Source organism: Callionymus lyra, chromosome 4 (assembly GCF_982586985.1).
Source record: "Callionymus lyra chromosome 4, fCalLyr1.hap1.1, whole genome shotgun sequence".
Classification (NCBI taxonomy): Eukaryota; Metazoa; Chordata; class Actinopteri; order Syngnathiformes; family Callionymidae; genus Callionymus; species Callionymus lyra.
In genome coordinates, this window is record NC_141821.1 from 20,960,917 (window position 1) to 20,984,689 (window position 23,773).

Consider the following 23,773-nt stretch of genomic DNA (forward strand, 5'->3'; position numbering starts at 1 on the left):
CTAAAAATTATATTAATTAAAATAAAATATTACCATTTCTATTATATTTACTACAGAAATTGTTCATGACATTTTCCTTTGGACGCAGAGTTTTTACGTACTTGTTGTATTTCATTCCGGTTTCTCTTTGAAAATACATGTGTCGCAGGCGCCTGACATTTGAGAGGCCATGTTATAACTGCAGGTAGAAACTTCTGCTCCAAATCTGGAGAACGTTAAGCTGCTGACAGGTACATTTGTCCTGAGCAGAAACAGCCGGTCCTGGGTCTTTGATCCAGAACCGCCTCCCTCTTTTGGTCAGCGTTCCTTCCCTCAGATCTGATATGGATTTGTCGGTTTTAATTCCAGTTTGATGAGTCACTTTTTCGACGTGCGGTTTCAAAGCAAGTTCAACGGAGGTCGAAGTGCAAACCGTCCTCAAGGATGTTATTTAAAAAAGAAAATCGTAAATATAAGTTTTCTCCAAGTGTCGAAACTTTTAAATATTAACCAAGGACACAACGTTTGTATGCGCGAGTTGTTTTTGTTAATATGTGTTCATGGTCCTGGGGTAGACCCTGGACACCCACCCTGGCAGTAAAAAATATAAGAATGTGTCGACAATGAAGGCATTTCACTCACCTGGAAGTGTTGAGTTGATGCATGTCCACATCTCATTCTAGAAAGAAAAGGATACATGTTCAAATTGTTAAAAATTATACAACCAACTTATGGATGAGAGTCTTCATGAGCTGGAAGAGGATTTTAAAGAGTGATTAGATGGAGGTTAGGTTATATTTTGTGTGAGCAATAACATATTAACACAATTAGGAGGAAAAGAGTTTTAAAGGTGGTACTTAAGACTCTGATAAAAAGGTTTTAAATCCCCCCCAAATAGTTGTCTAATATGTCTAATAAAAAAAGCCATCGAAAACACACATTTATGAATTCGAACAAATGAAGTACACAAGTTACAGGTGACAATTTGTCACGCTACAAGATCCTCTTATTTAAGCAGGACGGCAGGACTGTATTCCTTAACAGTGGCTGACAAATGAAGGTGATTTTTGGCTTTAAATCTCAAAAAGAAAATAAACATGTAATACAAACAATAGCAATTTAAATGGTTTAATAAGTACTTGTTGGATTTAAAAAAAATAAAAAACTATTTCCCAGGACAATTCATTCAAACATTTCTATCATTTAATATGAATCACTATCTAGAGCAGAGATCTGATTTTATCAGTAAATAAGAGTTGAAAGAGCTTCTGAAGAGGACAATGAAGTACTTCTGGAAGGTTGTAGCGATTGAGATGCACAGTTACACTCTTGCAGCACGATGGAGGTCAAAGGCAATTAAAAACCTCCGTTGTGTACTCAAGAAATTCCCGAAGTGAACATTTTAATTAAAAAGTAGAAATACACTTTCGACAGCTTAATTGAATATAAAAGGTTCTGCTTCAAAGCATCAACATTGGATTGGCTAGGAATTATAAATTGTATGCAGACGGCGATAAGGCGAGGGTGGAAAGGTGTAAACAGTTCTCAATAACTTGACAAGGCAGCTTTTAAACACAAACTCCCTTCTGGCTACACAACTTGTCCAACACAAATGGAATTCTGCAATAAATATTTTATATTCCTCTTCGAAAAAAGGTGTAGCAGTTGGATACAAGTTGACTGGCTGTGACTGTGGGTGTCCTGGCAGGAGAACAAAGTCCAGAATCAGCAGGTGGCGCCGTTATTAATGAGACACATGGAGGAGTAACAATGTTTACACATGAAACATAAATACGATTTGTGATGGACAAGAGGCCAAGAGAAGACGTACACAAGTGCAAGTATGTGCTTAAGCTCTGCACTTTTTCATCCCTTTGAAAATGTCTGAATGTTGGATCAACTTTTTCAGACGATAAACGCAAAGATAAAAATAAAATAAAAGGAACAAAAGGTGATCTGGAATGAGAGGCTCTCTTTTTTTTAATTAAAAACCTTCATATTTCCAACTTAATTATCATAGTTCAGAGTCAGAATTTTTGTTGTAGAGGTACAGAATGAAAGAATGTAAGAAGATAAAATAAACGTATTTTTTATAAATAAGATTTAATCTGAGGCCCTCCTGTTTTGGTATTGATCCTGTGTCACTAACCCTTGGACTACACGCTGTCTTTACTGCCTAAAATCACTTAAACCTAAGACTCAGACTAAGTCTGTTGTCATACTTACATTTCCACCACGATGACAGGTTTACATGTGATATTCTCTGGGCTCTCAAATTTAACTTTTGCTTTCATTGTAATTTCTGCTAGTCCCACGACTGGTTTGAAACTACAAGGAGCCAAACTGTTTCCAGCGATCTAGATCAAGGGCCGATCTCTTATTGGAAGTCTGTATAATCTGTAAAATTGTTAACAAAAAGAACCTGTCCCTTATCTTATCTAAGACACTGATATCTTTGCAGCTCACATCAAAATGACCATTAATATGCTTTGATTTTTAAGAAATCCCTCTGGCGGGCCACAAACAAAGGACTTGGCGGGCAGGATTCGGATTGAGTCAATGTACTGTACATGTTACAGACCATGTTTTTGACTGAAACTTCTAGATCCACAAAACTGTTGTTTTTCCATTGAGCAAGTATGTAAGACACTGGTCAACAAAAATATCTTACGTATCTCTAAGGTGTCTGAGTTCAGCACAATTGTGATAGATTACATTAAAATCATTATTTAACACCTAAAATAACACTATTCCTTCTACTTCACGCGCCTCTTAATCTGCCCCAAGTATCAAAGCAGCCTTATTTCCTCTTACTTTCTGGCCACTTATCAAAATTCTCCTGCCGTGCTCATGAACCTAAGAGCCTGCTTCACATACAGAATGTAAAAAAGGAGTCTTTCATCAGAAATTCAGGGTGTATTTAAAAACCAGGCGAGCCTTGTGTTTGGAAATATGAATAAAAAGTTAAATAAAATCAGAGCGTGGCAAGTATATTTTTATATAGGCTCTAAAAAGGATATATTATCACTTACATTTAATTAAATACAATTGTGAAGATCAGCTCGGTATCACAAATCAAATCTTATATTCGAAACGTATATTTTTTCACATTTAAATACATGTGTGTGTTGTTGGTCGAGGACTCACCATGGACTCTGGACAGTAGCTGGGTAACCTCTGCAGAAGGTGCTTCAAACGGGACTCACTTTTTATTGTGGCCAGCTGCAAGGAAGAAAATGACAAATACGGTTCGTATTGAGGGAATATATTGACATCTGCCCGAGGAGGGATGAAAAGAGAAAATCCTGAACCAGAGAAAAAGTATGATTTACATCTTCACGCTGTGCTGGAAGATGTTATCCTTGATGTGCTCTTTTTTCCCGGGGTCAGAGGTGAAATGAAACATGGCGATACACGTCAATCGCTGTCATCATTCACAAGCAAGAGGAAACCCAAAGAATGTTTCGGTCACAGTCAGGTGTAACTGTTAGAATGTCCAAAAGGTTTTCTGTATATTTTTCCATTTCATCATCAAGTGTTTTGTTTATTATTTCAACTGTCACAGTTTAAATAATGAAAATGTTTTATTATCACTGGAAAAAGTTGGAAAAAGATTATTTTTAACCTACTTTTAACCCTTGTGTTATCTCAGGGTCAAAGTGACCTGAAGGCCGGAAAACAAATGTGTTTGTGGTATCCCTTGGGTCAAGATGAACAACTTCCTTGGCCTGCCAGAAATACATATACTTTAAATAACTATGACCCAGAGACAACACAAGCGATAAAACAATTTAATTTAGTTTTTTGGGCCTATGGTTCACCTTGACCATGAGATAACACAAGGGTTAAGAAGTCAAAGTCAAAGAAGTAAAACCAGGGAGGCACACACCTCCCCCAAGCCATATTACTCAAATTTAAATTTAAATAAAAATAACTTTTTCATTTTAATTAAAAACTGTTATTTCTCCTTTTCACTGTGTAAAGTCTTACAAATGTCTAATTAAAATGTATTTATTAGTTATTTTGTATGAGAACTGACTTATGATATATATATATAAATATATTTACATTACATAATAACATTTTATCTTATTTTACTCAGATATTTAATTAGTCAAATGCAAGCTCTGTGTACATTCATTTAAACATGTAAATTACATATTATTTCATGAAAAAAGGGTTGTTATTATTATTTGCATTGTGTAACTTACACTTACTTAATGATATTTGTGAATCACACTCAATTGCCATTGGTTCGGCCCACTGTGCTCTCTCTCTGCGATTGTAAACATTTTCAGTAAGATCTGGATGCTTGACTACTTGAAGCTACATTTAAAAGTGCCTTTATCCAATTTCCAGTGACCTCACACAAACCTCTGGTGTAACATCTATAGAGGAGAGAACTGAGTAGAGACTAATGTCCTTTTCCACTTAAAAGAAATCAGTCAGTTATTGGCCAAAGAGGAAGTAGAACTATCAGAAAGCGTCGGCTTTTGAAAGCCTTACCAGCTCCTCAACATGTAAAGTGCTGCCTGTCAGACCGTGGGTGTCTTTGTGTGGAGCGTGAGGAGTCTTCAACACTGCAGTGCTGAGAAAAACATCTGCAAATGTCTCTAATCAACTCACTTTTAAGTCTGACCATCTGTAGATTTAAGTGAAAAGCAGCCTACTTTTGAAATCTGCTCTCTGATCTCCTGCTGGTTTGAGTAGTTTACTTGAAAGATGGCGGCAGCAGGAGTAAAAGACACAACTAAACTCCAGACCAGGGTGTCCACGGCTCAGTCTGGCAGCAAGCTGAAAGTTGAATGAATCCAATAATCATTCAGGTCTTACCACTGAATCCCTTATCAGTGTCGCGGTGGGCTGCAGCCTATCCCAGCTGCTCCGGGCAAAAGCCAGAGGAAAAGGTCGACGGTCTGTTGCAGTGAATCCAATTTTGTGGCTCAGAATGAATTTGCACCGAAGCATGCCATCCATTTCCTAATTGTGCTTCCCAAGAAGATCTATTATAACACAATGGCCTCTGTGTCAATGTAGAACTGGATTCCTTTATCATTTTCTTTCGATGACCAATTTGACCATTCGTGTCACCAACAAGGACCCGACGTGGATTCAGGCAGCTGCTCATTCAGAGGCTATTGTGGCGATTCGTGACCTCTGACACAACTCACAGTATCCAGTCTGTCATGGACCTGGTGAATTGGATCGGGACAGTGACAGAAAGGTCAGAGCAGCTGCAAGGGTACTTGGGAAATGGCGCCACGCCAGGAACCCAACCAGTTCATGAAGTTTACCGGAACCTTCAGCGTTACAGGATGAATGCAAACACTAATGCAAACTGTCTGCATTCGGAAAAAAACAATATAGGTATTGATGTCCAAGCCCCTGTGAAAAATATCACTTTTAATTTTCTTTTTTTACTTTAGTCAAAGACACGTTTGTTGTCCCACCGAGCTATGAGTCAAAGGAACTGCTACAAACAACTCAAATTCTGACAAAATTTGTTAGCTAAGTATATGATGCTCCTTTTACGACTTCCTCCAGTTATAGCTGACTCTTCCTCCAGTTGTAGCTGACTCTTCCTCCAGTTGTTGCAGACTCTTCCTCCAGTTGTTGCAGACTCTTCCTCCAGTTGTAGCAGACTCTTCCTCCAGTTGTAGCAGACTCTTCCTCCAAGTGTGGCTGACTCTTCCTCCAAGTGTGGCTGACTCTTCCTCCAGTTGTAGCTGACTCTTCCTCCAGTTGTTGCAGACTCTTCCTCCAGTTGTAGCAGACTCTTCCTCCAAGTGTGGCTGACTCTTCCTCCAAGTGTGGCTGACTCTTCCTCCAGTTGTAGCTGACTCTTCCTCCAGTTGTAGCTGATTCTTCCTCCAGTTGCAGCTGACTCTTCCTCCAAGTGTGGCTGACTCTTCCTCCAGTTGCAGCTGACTCTTCCTCCAAGTGTGGCTGACTCTTCCTCCAGTTGCAGCTGACTCTTCCTCCAAGTGTGGCTGACTCTTCCTCCAGTTGTAGCTGACTCTTCCTCAAAGTGTGGCTGACTCTTCCTCCAGTTGCAGCTGACTCTTCCTCCAAGTGTGGCTGACTCTTCCTCCAGTTGTAGCTGACTCTTCCTCAAAGTGTGGCTGACTCTTCCTCCAGTTGTAGCTGACTCTTCCTCAAAGTGTGGCTGACTCTTCCTCCAGTTGTAGCTGACTCTTCCTCCAAGTGTGGCTGACTCTTCCTCCAGTTGTAGCTGACTCTTCCCCCAAGTGTGGCTGACTCTTCCTCCAGTTGTAGCTGACTCTTCCTCCAAGTGTGGCTGACTCTTCCTCCAGTTGTAGCTGACTTTTCCTCCAGTTGTAGCAGACTCTTCCTCCAGTTGCAACTGACTCTTCCTCCAAGTGTGGCTGACTCTTCCTCCAGTTGTAGCTGACTCTTCCTCCAGTTGTAGCTGACTTTTCCTCCAGTTGTAGCAGACTCTTCCTCCAGTTGCAGCTGACTCTTCCTCCAAGTGTGGCTGACTCTTCCTCCAGTTGTAGCTGACTTTTCCTCCAGTTGTAGCAGACTCTTCCTCCAGTTGCAGCTGACTCTTCCTCCAAGTGTGGCTGACTCTTCCTCCAGTTGTAGCTGACTCTTCCTCCAGTTGTAGCTGACTCTTCCTCCAGTTGTAGCTGACTCTTCCCCCAAGTGTGGCTGACTCTTCCTCCAGTTGTAGCAGACTCTTCCTCCAGTTGTAGCAGACTCTTCCTCCAGTTGTAGCTGACTCTTCCCCCAAGTGTGGCTGACTCTTCCTCCAAGTGTGGCTGACTCTTCCTCCAGTTGTAGCTGACTCTTCCCCCAAGTGTGGCTGACTCTTCCTCCAGTTGTAGCTGACTCTTCCCCCAAGTGTGGCTGACTCTTCCTCCAGTTGTAGCTGACTCTTCCTCCAGTTGTAGCTGACTCTTCCTCCAGTTGTAGCAGACTCTTCCTCCAGTTGTAGCTGACTTTTCCTCCAGTTGTAGCAGACTCTTCCTCCAAGTGTGGCTGACTCTTCCTCCAGTTGTAGCAGACTCTTCCTCCAGTTGTAGCAGACTCTTCCTCCAGTTGTAGCTGAATCTTCCTCCAAGTGTGGCTGACTCTTCCTCCAGTTGTAGCTGACTCTTCCTCCAGTTGTAGCAGACTCTTCCTCCAGTTGTAGCAGACTCTTCCTCCAGTTGTAGCTGAATCTTCCTCCAAGTGTGGCTGACTCTTCCCCAGTTGTAGCTGACTCTTCCTCCAGTTGTTGCAGACTCTTCCTCCAGTTGTAGCTGACTCTTCCTCCAGTTGTTGCAGACTCTTCCTCCAGTTGTAGCTGACTCTTCCTCCAGTTGTAGCTGACTTTTCTTCCAGTTGTAGCAGACTCTTCCTCCAGTTGTAGCTGACTTTTCCTCCAGTTGTAGCTGACTCTTCCTTCAAGTGTGGCTGACTCTTCCTCCAGTTGTAGCTGACTCTTCCTCCAAGTGTGGCTGACTCTTCCTCCAGTTGTAGCTGACTTTTCCTCCAGTTGTAGCAGACTCTTCCTCCAGTTGCAACTGACTCTTCCTCCAAGTGTGGCTGACTCTTCCTCCAGTTGTAGCTGACTCTTCCTCCAGTTGTAGCTGACTTTTCCTCCAGTTGTAGCAGACTCTTCCTCCAGTTGCAGCTGACTCTTCCTCCAAGTGTGGCTGACTCTTCCTCCAGTTGTAGCTGACTCTTCCTCCAGTTGTAGCTGACTCTTCCTCCAGTTGTAGCTGACTCTTCCCCCAAGTGTGGCTGACTCTTCCTCCAGTTGTAGCAGACTCTTCCTCCAGTTGTAGCAGACTCTTCCTCCAGTTGTAGCTGACTCTTCCCCCAAGTGTGGCTGACTCTTCCTCCAAGTGTGGCTGACTCTTCCTCCAGTTGTAGCTGACTCTTCCTCCAAGTGTGGCAGACTCTTCCTCCAGTTGTAGCTGACTTTTCCTCCAGTTGTAGCAGACTCTTCCTCCAGTTGTAGCTGACTTTTCCTCCAGTTGTAGCTGACTCTTCCTCCAAGTGTGGCAGACTCTTCCTCCAGTTGTAGCTGACTTTTCCTCCAGTTGTAGCAGACTCTTCCTCCAAGTGTGGCAGACTCTTCCTCCAGTTGTAGCTGACTTTTCCTCCAGTTGTAGCAGACTCTTCCTCCAAGTGTGGCAGACTCTTCCTCCAGTTGTAGCTGACTTTTCCTCCAGTTGTAGCAGACTCTTCCTCCAGTTGTAGCTGAATCTTCCTCCAGTTGTAGCAGACTCTTCCTCCAGTTGTAGCTGAATCTTCCTCCAAGTGTGGCTGACTCTTCCTCCAGTTGTAGCTGACTCTTCCTCCAGTTGTAGCAGACTCTTCCTCCAGTTGTAGCAGACTCTTCCTCCAGTTGTAGCTGAATCTTCCTCCAAGTGTGGCTGACTCTTCCCCAGTTGTAGCTGACTCTTCCTCCAGTTGTTGCAGACTCTTCCTCCAGTTGTAGCTGACTCTTCCTCCAGTTGTTGCAGACTCTTCCTCCAGTTGTAGCTGACTCTTCCTCCAGTTGTAGCTGACTTTTCTTCCAGTTGTAGCAGACTCTTCCTCCAGTTGTAGCTGACTTTTCCTCCAGTTGTAGCTGACTCTTCCTTCAAGTGTGGCTGACTCTTCCTCCAGTTGTAGCAGACTCTTCCTCCAGTTGTAGCTGACTCTTCCTCCAGTTGTAGCTGACTCTTCCTCCAAGTGTGGCTGACTCTTCCTCCAGTTGTAGCTGACTCTTCCGCCAGTTGTATCTGACTTTTCCTCCAGTTGTAGCAGACTCTTCCTCCAGTTGCAGCAGACTCTTCCTCCAGTTGTAGCTGACTCTTCCTCCAGTTGTAGCTGACTTTTCCTCCAGTTGTAGCAGACTCTTCCTCCAGTTGTAGCTGACTCTTCATCCAGTTGTAGCAGACTCTTCCTCCAAGTGTGGCTGACTCTTCCTCCAGTTGTAGCTGACTCTTCCTCCAAGTGTGGCAGACTCTTCCTCCAGTTGTAGCTGACTTTTCCTCCAGTTGTAGCAGACTCTTCCTCCAAGTGTGGCAGACTCTTCCTCCAGTTGTAGCTGACTTTTCCTCCAGTTGTAGCAGACTCTTCCTCCAGTTGTAGCTGACTTTTCCTCCAGTTGTAGCTGACTCTTCCTTCAAGTGTGGCTGACTCTTCCTCCAGTTGTAGCAGACTCTTCCTCCAGTTGTAGCTGACTCTTCCTCCAGTTGTAGCTGACTCTTCCTCCAAGTGTGGCTGACGCTTCCTCCAGTTGTAGCTGACTCTTCCTCCAGTTGTAGCTGACTTTTCCTCCAGTTGTAGCAGACTCTTCCTCCAGTTGCAGCAGACTCTTCCTCCAGTTGTAGCTGACTCTTCCTCCAGTTGTAGCTGACTTTTCCTCCAGTTGTAGCAGACTCTTCCTCCAGTTGTAGCTGACTCTTCCTCCAGTTGTAGCAGACTCTTCCTCCAGTTGTAGCTGACTCTTCCCCCAAGTGTGGCTGACTCTTCCTCCAGTTGTAGCTGACTCTTCCTCCAGTTGTAGCTGACTCTTCCTCCAGTTGTAGCTGACTTTTCCTCCAGTTGTAGCAGACTCTTCCTCCAGTTGTAGCTGACTCTTCCTCCAGTTGTAGCAGACTCTTCCTCCAGTTGTAGCTGACTCTTCCCCCAAGTGTGGCTGACTCTTCCTCCAGTTGTAGCTGACTCTTCCCCCAAGTGTGGCTGACTCTTCCTCCAGTTGTAGCTGACTCTTCCTCCAGTTGTAGCTGACTCTTCCTCCAGTTGTAGCAGACTCTTCCTCCAGTTGTAGCTGACTTTTCCTCCAGTTGTAGCAGACTCTTCCTCCAGTTGTAGCAGACTCTTCCTCCAAGTGTGGCTGACTCTTCCTCCAGTTGTAGCAGACTCTTCCTCCAGTTGTAGCAGACCCTTCCTCCAGTTGTAGCTGAATCTTCCTCCAAGTGTGGCTGACTCTTCCTCCAGTTGTAGCTGACTCTTCCTCCAGTTGTAGCAGACTCTTCCTCCAGTTGTAGCAGACTCTTCCTCCAGTTGTAGCAGACTCTTCCTCCAAGTGTGGCTGACTCTTCCTCCAGTTGTAGCTGACTCTTCCTCCAAGTGTGGCAGACTCTTCCTCCAGTTGTGGCTGACTCTTCCTCCAGTTGTAGCTGACTCTTCCTCCAAGTGTGGCTGAATATTCCTCCTGTTCTAGCTGACTCTTCATCCAGTTAAAGTTGTAACTGGGTTGTTTATTTGCATTGAAATGTCATGAAAGGAAATATTCTGCTCCCATTACACCCATTAATGATCACACTTAACATAATATGAGCACATTACACATAAAATACTCACATGACATAAATAAATGATCATATGATATACATAATGATCACAAAATTAAACATAAGACATAGATTAAGGCAGCAGTCCGTAACATTATGAATAAACACACCGAAATAATGTTCACATGAAAATAATTAAAAATTGGCAGAAATATTGAGACTTTCTTTTCTGTATTGCTATCAATCTCAATAAATATCTTGTCTGATCAGCATAAATGTGTTTGATAACAGATGTAATTTGTCTGAACACAGATAAAAAAGGGTTTGATTTCTGTTTATAATTTGGTGACAACTAGTTGAAAACTCTAAGTGTATAATCTATGTAGAACAACAATTGTGTAAGACTTAAACTACATTAAAAAACGAACACACAAACAAGGTTTTTAGGGCAGAGTTTGTAAGAAGAGCCACCTAGATAACATCCTGCCTCCAGCTTCGAAAGCTCTTGGGAATCACACTTTGGCAGCCGGGCACCCCCCAATAAAACAGTTGATTTAATGATGGCAGGATGTATTTTAGGCCCACGTTGTTTGCCAACTAAACAACCTCTCATTTTCTGGGTGTAACCAGACATAAGGGTTAAACCACCACCAACGCTAAATCACTACCACATTCACCAGTGACTGTTTTAGGACACTGTTTTTGTATAAGACCAACAAAATGAGGAAACATTTTTTTGTGTGTTCTTACCTGGTCGCAAGCTTCTTTACATGGAGAAAACTCAGCAGCATGATGACAACAGGAGGGATCTGCAGCAAACACACAACATAGAATTAAATCAGTTTTGTTCAGACAACAATTCTATTGCACACATTACTTATGGTACTAGAGAAGCACTCAGAGAGTGCAGACCTTTCAAAATCTGCTTATTTACACCTAGATTTTATAGTTAAGTCTCACCCAATATAATTAAATTGTTTCAGAAGGTGGTAGTAGCATTGTAGAACCCACGTATCTTAACATCCTTTCATCACATTGAGAAACGAACAAACTTAAAACAAAATCACAGCAAGGCGCGGCCCTGAGGCGAGGGGCCACACGCAGCCCTTTGACTGTAATAATGAGGTCCATATAAAACTACAAAATGAGAAAATGTTGTACTATTCATATTATAGGCATTTAATTTGTATAATTCATACTAACTCACTACTGACTCAAATATTATTAAACATTAGATATTTATTAGTTCGATTTAATTTTTTAAAAGCATATTTTGGTACAAAGTATGTTATATCTAAATGTTCTGTCCTTTTTTGACCTTTTCTCTCATTATTTAATTTATGTTCTTTTAAAGCTGTGATTTCCTTTGAAAAAATGTAAGTAAGTAAGTAAGTAATATTTATTCATATAGCGCTTTTTGAGACCAGGGTCACAAAGCGCTTAAACAATCAAAACAATACTCAAAAAAGTACATACTTTAAAGATCAAGATAATACTGAGAACAACACAGGAGTTCGAGAAATTCAAGGAAAAGCCTGAACAAATAGAAACGTCTTAAGATGTTTCTTAAAAGAGTCAGTAGACTCCATCAAGCTCAAAGAGAGAGGAAGATCGTTCCAAAGCTTAGGAGCAACAGCCTGAAAAGATTTCTCTCCTCTGGTCCTGAGCCGTGTGCGTGGAACCATAAGTAGATTCTGATCCACAGACCTCAGAGCCCGAGCTGGGGTGTAAGGCTTGATCAGATCAGTGATGTAAGGAGGAGCCTGACCATGAATAGCTCTGAAAGTAAGAACCAGAATTTTAAAGTTGATCCTGAAAGAAACTGGAAGCCAGTGAAGAGTTTTAAGGATCGGAGAAATGTGAGTTCCTCTACTAGAGCGGGTTAGAATTCTCGCTGCAGAGTTCTGAATCAACTGCAGACGAGACAGATCCTTCTTGTTAAGACATGAAAACAAACTGTTACAATAGTCCAGACGAGAAGAAACAAACGCATGGATTACAAGCTCCAGATCATGTTCCGACAACATATTCCTAAATTTAGAGATTTTTCTCAGTTGAAGGAAACAGTTTCTGGTCAGTTTTCTGTGTATAATGTGGCCTCTTTTTAAATTTAAAGGTACATCTCTGGCTAAGGTATTATTAAAGAAAAACATTTTTTATTGAAAGAATTCAACCCTGCAAAGTCTGGATTGTTGAAAATAGAAAGATGAAGCACATTTCAATGTCAAGCCAGTGACAGCAGTGATATGAAAGAAGTTGCCTTGTCCTTATTTGGAGTTTTTCATGTGAGCGAGAGTCTTCCCCCGTCAGACGGCTATAACACCGGCTTTGTTCGGCGCTCACAATGAGACCACCGCTGCAGAAACCGGGAGACGCCACTTGACACGGACAGTTTGCTTCATTCAATAAAACTGTGACACTTGATTATCTGCGAGTTTATCCGTGAGGATGAGTGACCAGATAGAGATGGGCCTCGGTCTGAGTTCAAAAACACAGCGAATGGTTATCGTTTTCACGGACCAAAATTACACCCACTTAATTCCAGACCTCTTGAGAAGCAGCTGTGCACCGGACCAACAGAGAAGTCGATATTTAGCTCTGAATTACCAGAGGGTAAATTCAGGTTACATCCAGCAGGCAAGATTAACTAATTATGCTTATTTAAAGGGCACATAGTCCTTCATCTCCCCCACCATTGTGTCGCGCTCACTCCTGGCACATCAGAGAAGATGCTGGAGCCAATCCCGGCAACCATTTGGCTCCGAGTGGTACATATGGACAATTTAACCATCCATTTACTCTTTTAGTCCCACAACATTAAAACCAGTCACCCATTCAGATGCCAAGAGGTGCAAAAGACCAAAACACTCTCCAACCTTTGGTTAATTCAGAGCAGGGGTTCGGAACTAAATAGTTATTTAACTTTATCTATTGAAATATATACATATAAATAGAGAAACTGGTGTAGTTTGAACCTAACATATAACTCAAAAGAACAGATTGAGTTTCTTAAAATAGAATACATTAATTTTTTTACAAAGGAAAAGACAACTAATGACCCTTTTCCACTAGCTAGCCTTACCTCGGTTATTTTGCGTTTACAGTAGCGTGGTACCCACGAAACAGGTACTTTCTTTACTACCCACTCCGCTCCGGTTCCAGGCAAGTTCAACAGAAACTAAAATTTGATGTCGATCAACTGATCGGTCAGAGAATTTCGTTGCTGAAGACACAAGCAACAAACCCAACATTGTTGGAGGAAATGTTGTTGTTTTTTTGAGCCGAGGTCAGATTGATACTATTGTTTAATGTTTTTTTTTTTTGTTCAGGTAATTTCAAGGTAGTACCGTGTCTCACAGGTGTTGACAGACATGCTTAAACACTGTCAAATAGAGAAAATATAACCATCCTTACAACCAGAAATGACGAGTTGGATCTTTAATTATTTATTCAAAAGAATGATGGTGCAGTAAATTAAGGTTTACGAAGCAAAACTTATTCCGTGTGTAGTAAAAATATTTGGTCTGATCCACTTTTGCCACTTTTTGCAGAGCCATGGAAAGATTGTCTTGTCCAACACTTCACCTTGCGTTTTAAATTCTTGACAAAATTATGTTTTTATGTTGAAATCCCTGTCTTTTTTTTTCATCTTTAAAGTAGAGTCAGAGGTCTGCCGAAGAATGAATTTGTTCACTTCAGTTGCAATTTGACGAAGACTTTTGCTACCTCGACCCAGAGTGATTGTCTGGAGTGGAGTGGAGTCGACAAAACGACATCTAGTTATCTCTGGAATAGCTCTTAAAATCATTGCCAATCTGCTCGGGCCGGGTGGTACAGTGGTGGAAAGAAAAAAAAACATATGCAGAATTGTTCAAACTGATGTAGAAGTTTTTGAAAACAAGAAAAACAAGTTCTCTGGACCTATCAGATCTTTGATTTTCATCCCATTTTACTTACTCTCGGCATGAGTCCTGTCACTGACCTGATTTGTTGGATGATGGTTTAGATGCACAGGGCTTCACAAGCTGAAACACCAAATCCAGCCCTTCTCATCAACTTAAGTAGCCTGTAATATCTTAAAAAACTTACGTAAATATTTATCATAAATAAAAGTACAACAATTGAAAATTCCATCTCCTTTTAATGCAAAGCGACAACCTATTATAAATGTCATCAATGAATGCTAAATATGCAAGTAGAGAAGGATGGGGGGATATTTTGAAATGTGAATCTATTTATGTTTGAACGTGAAAACCGTGTTATCTGGCACTCACAGATTCAATGAGACATTTTGACACCAATCATGGAGAGAAGTGTAAACGTGGTCCCCTGTGGCAATGACATGAAACAGCACACACTCGCCAACTGAACTGTTGACAAAATAATAAAACAAATATAAAACTGGTATCATTTGTGTGTTGCGGTTGCATTGAAATGATTGAAGCCGAAATAACTGGAACCAGACAAGCCAAGAGAAGGCAGTCCAAGAAGGCGTGTGATGATGGCAGATGAAAATGAAACTGTTCATTTAATTTCTGTCCTTGAATAAAAATGAATCTGTTCGTTTATGTTTTTTGTCCTTAAATGCGTTTGCTGAACTACATATTTCCGCCTGGACATGATGTGTGCACAACAGAAGGGCCCGACTGACACAAATATGTGGCGACAATGACGAGAGACACAGTAATGCGAGGGAGGGGGATGATGGGAGTCTTTCAGTCGCTCCTTTGCTAATGAGCTGCCCTCATTCTGGGTCACACAACAGGGACATAAAAATCCTGTCTCTTCTGTAGCCCGGCATTACTTCAATCAGGAGGCACTCTAGGTTTCTATCTATCTTTCTGGATTTATACTTCATTGTAAAGTTCATTATCATTCAATAATTCACATTAAGCTTTGAGTTCAAATGTATTCTAATTCTAATTTAAAAAAATCATTTTATGGCATTTCAATTATATAGCTTTACATCTCAAATTGTTATCTTTGGTTTATTTTTTGGTGTATTTGCAATAACTTCTACTGTTAATCACCACCATTTCCTGAACCTCTTTTCTCTCTCACTCTTGCCAGTTTCTCTTGACAACGCACTAATTCTCCACATTCAGCAATATGTCAGCACACAACCTCGGCACATATGACCGAGAGTAGACGTTGTGTAAGGTTTATCTGAGAGATATTTCCAAAATGTACATGTTAAAGTCAACTATGTGGCAACAAATCCATCTACCATCTCTGTATTAACTACACCAAAGATAAACTGAAATGGAAAGGAAATATACCATTCAAATATGCTTTTTTTTTTTCAGAATAATTATCATTACCTAACAATACCATACTAGCCATGTAGGCTTTATTTTCACAGTCTGACCTTTAGTTTAGGCAGATAAAAAAGTAACTCAGCTCTTCATTTAACCTCCACAAAAAAAAAAAATCTCACCAAAGACGTTTGTTTTTTGTAACCTTGTTTCAAATGACCAAGACTGGTCATTTTTTTCTAATTAAAATAAATTACAGATAATAACAGGAATTATATAAATGAGTCATTTATTCTGAGTTTTACCCGTAAAAATAATTGCGCAGGTGATTCTCGCAGCAATAACTCACCACATGGGAATATTCTATGGTTGAAAATATGTATTCCTGTATTGGACTGTATCCCTGTTTGAAAGCAGTTTATTGTAAAAAGTGAAATTCTCAATTATTACCTTTCAGCAGTAATTAGAATGCAGAGCACAGACGGACGCTGTTGTTTGGAAACACCACAGGGAACGACTGCAAAGCCGTAATTTAGTCATTTAGTTTCACAGATTAACAAAACTTGTTTTGAATTGCGTGCTGCTGGCTTTTTCAAACTCCTTTGTTCTTCAGACTTCACTCTACACGACAGCAACAATTATTCTTTATCTTCTAAATGAGAAAAATGTATTTTTTATTTAAAAACGTTAAAGGAATTGAACTAATCTGCCCGCAGGGGATCGTTTCATTCAACCTGATGCGCAGAAGTTAATTGATAAACTGATGGGTAGAGAAGTAATGAAGCAGCGCCGAGGAGAAAAATGAGTGCCACATAGAGAACAGTTGTGTTGTTGAATCTGGATGGTGTTAACGTAACACAATAACAACCCATGTGTGACGCAGAAGCACAACTGTAAACATCTGCTCATCATCCGGATCGACACGTGCAGAGAGACAAATGTTTCTTTTTTTTGTTTGTATCAATCCAATTAGGTTCAGGCGAAAGTTTGTGGTTGGGGATATTTTTAATTAATTCTAAAGCCAATAGACTTTCTGGATGTTAGGAACATTCGTCCAATTTACTGTCAAGGTCATGGGGGCGGCCAACGAAGTTAGGGGGTCAAGAATCAAAAATTGCGTTGGAGATGGTGCTTTAATTCATTTCCATTATGGCTAAAGTAGCGAGAGTACATTTTGTGTGGGACGTTTATGTGCTTGTGTGATAAAGACAGTAGAGCCGGTGAGAGTCTGTGTGTATGTTAATCAAATTTACTTGAACACATATAATATTATTCTCTCAATGATTGCATTTCTTATGATTACTTTGTGCCAGGTAAGATATTTGAAGAAGTGAATGCGACATTAAGCGATAATAAGTCATCCAAATGTTTGTGTTTTTTGAAAACTTTTAATTTACGGCTTGTAAAACTGGAATGAAGCTATAACAGCGGTCTAACCGCTCTGTGCTTCAGGAAGAATTCAGACAGACATGTAAACTCTGTGTAAATCTTTCTCACTTGTACAAGTAAAATGTATGAGAATGAACCAAGATCTGTTTCTATCTATTTCTTTTATTTGTTTAAGTAAAAGCGTTAAGTCAGATTCTTAACCTGACACCACGGATTAATTTGTTTTAAAACTGTGTATCAATGAAAACTATGTCCATATCTTATTCAGTGGACATGTTCTACTGTGATGACTAGTTTTATAGCAATTTATACAAACTCCTGCTCAAGAGGTCTTCAGGTTTGACGTGTTGAAAATTTCATGACTTGCTCGTTGATTGTGAATTCCAAACGTAGAACTCTTTTGCTGCCAAATGTCTGTAACAACCAAGAAAGTTATTCACCCATCATGAGAATCAGAGGCAATTACTTTGTTGGAGAACATCCAGTTCCCTTTCCTTGATTAACAAGTGTCAGAATGTTGATGACCTCGGCCTCACCACGACATATTCATGTTATCGCCTCGCAGTGAGGGTTTGTAGTGCGGCGTTAGCTCAGTCGTGCAGCAGACTTCTTGGATAGAATCTTAATTCCAAGCTGTTCCAATCAATTCCAGCATCAATCACGACGTGACCGCTCACTGGGCGAGTTTGTGGGAGCGCTGCGAGATCTCCGCGGGAGAAACATGTGGACCCACTGTGGGGGTTTACACAAGACACCGGGGGTTATCTCGGTCTGTTTGCGAAGCATGTGGGGGGTGAGGACGGGTGGCGATAGCGTGAGTCATAACAAAACAAGGGTTCCATCTAAAGACGACACGTCACGCGGAACAGCTGACGCTCATCAATGATAATAATCTCCGTCGTCTTATCCACACAGAGCAAGATGCGATATCAAACGAAACTTTGGTACATCAAGCACAACAACGGCGATCAAAGGGAGATAAGTTCCACATGAAGCAGCAGGGTCACCATCTTTGAAGCAGACGGGATGCCGCTGCATCATTCCCGTGTGGAGTCAGAGGGAAAAACGCTGTGGTAATCGAAAGCACTCGCACTACGGCTAAAGTGAACAAACACAACAAATATCTACAATAAATCTCACTGAGTTGTTTTAACTGTCTGGATCATTTTGTAGACGACAAGATTTACTTTTCTTGTCATCACTTGTCTTTGATCTGAAAAACTAGTCTTGTAGTCACTGAAGTTTGACCAAGTGATTAAACTTATGTCCAATGACTTTTCTACATGAATAATGATTTTGTTTCTAACTTCATCGTCTTGCATTACAACTACCTTGACTTCCCCTCAAGTAAATAAGTAAGTAATTGTTATTTGTATAGCGCTTTTCCAGACCAGGGTCACAAAGCGCTTAAACAATCAAAACAATATTCAATAAAGTATATATTTTAAAGATCAAGATAAAACTGAGAACACGACAAGAGTTCCAGATAATCAAGGAAAAGCCTGAACAAATAAAAACGTCTTAAGATGTTTCTTGAAGGAGTCTGGAAGGATTTCTCTCCTATGGTCCAGAACCATGTGCGTGGAACCATCAGTAGATTCTGGTCCACAGACCTCAGAGCCCGAGCTGGGGTGTAAGGCTGGATCAGATCAGTGATGTAAGGAGGAGCCTGACCATGAAAAGTATTAAAACCAACTTTCCTTTCCATATATATATGCGTATATAGCCAGCATCTTCACTGTGTGATGTACAAAATGCTGAATTGTTTTTCACCAACTTAAGCTGGTCTGGAAAAGCGCTATATAAATAAAAAATACTTACTTACTTACTTAAGCACTAAAGCTTTAAAAGGGAGGTTTTTCTTCACACTTTTGCATTACTCAGCTGATTGCTTTTCTTTTGAAAAACGAGGGCATGATGTGCTTTTGTTCACTCTCTTTTCTCTTGCCCACCTTTTTCATAACCTTCCAAAATTTAAAAGAAAGATAAATTCTAAAAAAAATATGCTAATTATCCCCCCCACTCCAAAAACTTCAATATAAGGCAGTTTCAAGCAATTTTCATGCATTTTATTCTTGTTTGTGAGTCTACAAAACATTAAGATCAGGTGGACAAACACAATCCAGCATACCTATAATTGTATATATATATAAATATAGGTTATTTATACATCATGTTTAAAACTTTCAAAAGATCATGGCAGAAGGAAAGGGTATAATGGAAATGAAAGTACCGTCACCACATCCCCCAACACTTTCTATTTTCTTACCCAAACCCTCCTTACGTCAAACCTTAAAAAGACACAAGGACCTGATCACATACAAAACTGAAAAAAAGGTTTGTTAACCATATAGGGAGGAAAAAAAATGAATTGATACAATTTCTGCCAAAAAATTTATATTTTAAATTTAATTTAAATATTTATGAATCTCTTCTTGTTCCTGCAACTTGTTTATTTACTTTGTTGTTGTTCTCTTGGTTTTTGCTTGAAAGTAAATGCTTGTTTATTTCATCACGATTGATTCCTTTTTGTGTAACGGCATTTTCATCCACATCAGTAATTATTCTTGGACTTCTAGACAACCCTGTTGTCTCATTTAGAGATGAAATATTTTCATTACCATTTTAAGGACACATTCTTTGACGTTTGGAACAGAATGTTGCAAATATGTCTTTCATTGTGTCTCTGATACTTGTAAAATGTCTTTTTAAACTGAACAATTTTGAAATGGATTTTCCATTAAACCATAATGTTTTCACTGCAAATACCTTTTATATTTCATGCAGCGAGCACTTTGTTTTTAAGAAACCTATGACATAATCTGAGTACATGCTTGTGAACATCAGGATCTACTTTAATTATGATTATATAGTTAAAAGAAACATGCACTAATAATTCATAAATCCCTGGATTTAAAGGCTGATGCAAACATTCTTTTAACCACTTAGCTGAGATTCAAATATGCTAATATAAGTTTCTGCTCTTGTTCAAAACTATAACTATCATAGGTTGGTTTTATACGTTTATTTAAGTGAACAAAATAATCTTTACACAATAGAATGTATAAAATGACTTGGCAGACACATGTAGAACATCCAGGGTTGACATTCCATAACTAGTTGAGAGTATTGCAAAATTTGGCCTTGGAAACATCCAGAGTGTTTGTTTTTCTGTGGTGACTCTTCGAAGGACAGATGTTGAAACACAATGGTAAATGTGGAGAAGCATAAAACCAACGGATATTTTAGCACATGATGACTGAGGTACGAGTGCTTTCCCTGCCACACAGAGAGCCAGACTCCCATTTAGAGTTTGAAAAGACAACCCAGTATGTTGGTCAACAATAGAATGCTGCTTAGACCCACACTGAATGGAACAAAAAAAATAAAATAAAAAAATAACACATGACATAAACAAGATTTGATTAAAATAAACATACAATAATATGCAGGATCAAAAGACAAAGCAAAGTGTTTCAAAAAAGTTATTTTAAAATGTATAACTACATTAACTGTTGAATTAATTCATAACTAACTAGAAGTCAAAACGTATCATTAACAAATATATATTATATATAAATGTAAATCAACAATTGTCGTTGTTTTTTTCAAACTAGGTAGATAAAAAAAACATTCTGTTACTTTTCCAATAATATATAAAAAGCTAAACTATAACACTAATCCTTATGTGCTTTTTTTTTTGTAAAAGTATGATTTGTGAAATACAGGTTGATATCACTGTATTATTTTGGCCCCGTATGACATTGAACTGATAATATTTTTTATTTCTATTTTCAAATATCTACAATTAGTAAAACGTTAAACACGTCTTATCAGTTTGTTCCAGGATGTTTTTCATTAGTTGTACTTGTAAGTATTTCTCCTCAAGATAATCGACTAAGAAAAATAAGATCTTTTAATCAGATGGTACTATTAAGAAGTCACAGTTTTTGACTACAGGGCGACACAACTTCCTCTGGCTGCAAGGATGGGCTGACTAATTGAATTTTAGTAAAGAGGACATTGTTTTTGTAGTTATGCCCACAGATGGCTGAAAAGAAAAACATCTAAGAAAACAAAAGCAGCTGTTCATCATTTATCAAAGCTCATGCAACATTTGAGTCTGATGTTCAGGAATTATTGGACAATGTGGTTCCATTTAACTTTTTTCAAAACGTTTTTTTTGTTAATTTATTTTTAACAAGTGATTGTTTTGATATCTCACCTTCATCCAATGTGATATTTATTGACAAACTGCAGCTCTAATCGCTTAACTTGTTGTTCAGTAACCATGGCAACATGACATAATGGAAATGTTGTGCTAAAGGGGTAAAGTGTCAACATGGAAGGGAGGAAAAGGAGAAGATAAAAACGTGATGCTGGGATTCAGAGTGACATGAACATAATTACAGTAGTTTTAGTTGAAGGTGTCAATCTGTGGGGCATCAGGATCGATGTTGGTAAGAAACGATAGGTATCATGATACGAGGATACAATCTCCAACAAGGATACAGTTATATCCTCAGTACTTGACTCTGGCGTTGCAGAATTTACAGACCACATGACTCTTGACTCGTTTAAAGCTTTGATTTGTTTTGGAACCAAAATATGTCCAAACATTAGCTTTAAAAGCTGCTGGAGTCGACTGTAGCCTCTTGTCCTCAGTTATCTCAGGAATTAATTGCCCCCTATTATTTGAAGGTAAATAATGAAATAAAAAAAAAGTGTGTGTAAAATGCATTTTATATGCAATTTATTGAAAAATAATCCACGAGAAATCTATGATAAAAATTAAATCTTTACAGCGCTGTTGAATATCAATATGGTATCATGAGAAAAATATAACGGTTAGTGATTAGTGTAACAATATATTCTCACACTGATAATAGGTAAAGTTTGTACATTCGACACAGACACAGACGCGAGACACTTCTACAGTGAACTGTAGTCTCTTGCATGTGTTATAAAACACTCAAACTTCTCTGTGTTTGAACTCATGGTTTCTTGAGATTCTTGCTCCTGAAAGATGATATAATGAGGACGGATGAAAAGTTCTGTGAGGAAGCTGTATGAGTCTGACTGTCACGATGAAGACGATTTCAGCTTATTCTGTTTTTAATTCTTGTTATTTTCATGACGTAATCACAGTTAGATAATTCTCTTTAAGTGCTTAACCTTGTCCTGTACTTCAATTTTTGAATGGCATCTCCTACCCTTTCTCCTGTTTCAGATTGTCAAGACTGTGTAAAGAAATTGGATGGAATATTCGGTTTGACAGCGAAACTATTGTTGATTGTATCTTTTACATCATGAATGTCTGGAGGCCGAACTTTAGAGCTGCAACCAGAACATTTGAGCAAATAAGGCAAAAGTATACACAGTATATCTCTGTCTGTCACAAATATATATGTATATTCCATATTTGTTTTATTTTCTAAGTGTCTAAATTAGGTTTTTATTTGTTGAAAACACATTTTTTGATGGATTTTAAATCAATTTTCTCATAGCTGTATCATAAAAAACTGTTTGTAATAGGCAGTACATATTCTGGTCTTTCAATTCCTGCTTTATTTCTTTTGCATTTAAGGAAAAATACACCGCTGAGGTTTGTTTTTGTTGAGCTACATCTGCTGCATTTCATTTAAGCTGAAATTTAAGGCATATTTTCTGCCAAACAAGAGTGTCAGTGTGTCTGTCAGTACACACACACACACACACACACACACACACACACACACACACACACACACACACACACACACACACACACACACACACACACACACACACACACACGCACATTAAGAGAAAAAGCAGGATCACAGTGAGCACTTGTATGTTTTCCCTCAGCTTCCTGCATTCCTCAAATCGGCAGCAGACTCTCTGGGGGGTACGATTTAATGGATGGAGGTGAAAGGTCACTTCCGGCACTGATTAATTGAAGATTGCCATAAGGCATTCTATGTTTGTGAGGAAGGAGGAGGATGGTATGGTTGATGGCAAATTGTCAACATGCAGTTGCAGTGACAATGAAATTCACTTAATAGTAGTACTAATTATTTATGTTATGAAATTATTATATTATATTATTATTATATTATTATAAGAAAAATACTAATTATAACTACAAATAAAACGCTCTTATATTAAACTTATGGGCTATAGATTTATGCTTTAAATGCTTTTGTTAATATACATTAGTTTACCAGCAACATGGACAACATTTCCAGAAGATTTGATCCATAACATTTCAATTTTTCACTAATTCAAAAGGTTCTATGACACTGATGCAAAATGTTATGGCAATGTTTAGCTTATTTTATGTTACTTAGTTTCATAAAATAGTATTAGTTTCATAGTTTAATTTTTATTGAAATGTTAGCTTTGTTTACTGAAACTTAATTTAATTGGTTACACTAATTTTCCATTCATTTATATTATATGGTTTGTTTGTTTTTTCGTCTCGTCGTTTCGCCACAATAAACTTCCCTGTAAGAGTCACATGATGGTTTGACACTGGCCTCTGAGTAATTGTAGAAAACATAATATGGACAACATTTTCAATGAATCTTAATCTTATCAAGTAACAAAATAAAAAAGGTAACATCAAAACTATTTCTTCTATGGCATAAACTTGTAAGTGTGGTCAGCTTAGTGTTGCTTGTGTAAGCGGTGTGTACCAATGCTTGGACTTAAAGCAGCCCCAAGAGTGGCCTCTGTTTTCCAGTGCAAACAGTTACATAAGTTTATAATAAAAACCAGCTGAGGTAAGCCAGGTGATTCGAATGAGTGATGGCCAGAAAAGATTTACAACTCTGCAAGAGACCAACAAGATGAGAAGCTGCCACTACTTTAGAGTAAACCAGACGGAGCAATTCTAGATCTCTCTTTTGCGAAACACTGTGTTTAAAC

The 23,773-nt window shown here is 39.2% G+C and overlaps 1 protein-coding gene across 1 annotated transcript in view; it reads right to left on the minus strand.

The window, feature by feature from the left end:
- reck (reversion-inducing-cysteine-rich protein with kazal motifs) overlaps nt 1–23,773 on the minus strand; it is a 54,307-nt gene that overhangs the window by 22,769 nt on the left and 7,765 nt on the right. The window contains exons 2-4 of the mRNA XM_087789143.1: nt 10,968–11,026; nt 3,127–3,201; nt 622–658 (exon numbers count right to left, since the gene is read on the minus strand). Of these exons, the coding sequence (XP_087645269.1) occupies nt 622–658; nt 3,127–3,201; nt 10,968–11,026 (171 nt within the window). The remainder of the gene's footprint in view (nt 1–621; nt 659–3,126; nt 3,202–10,967; nt 11,027–23,773) is intronic.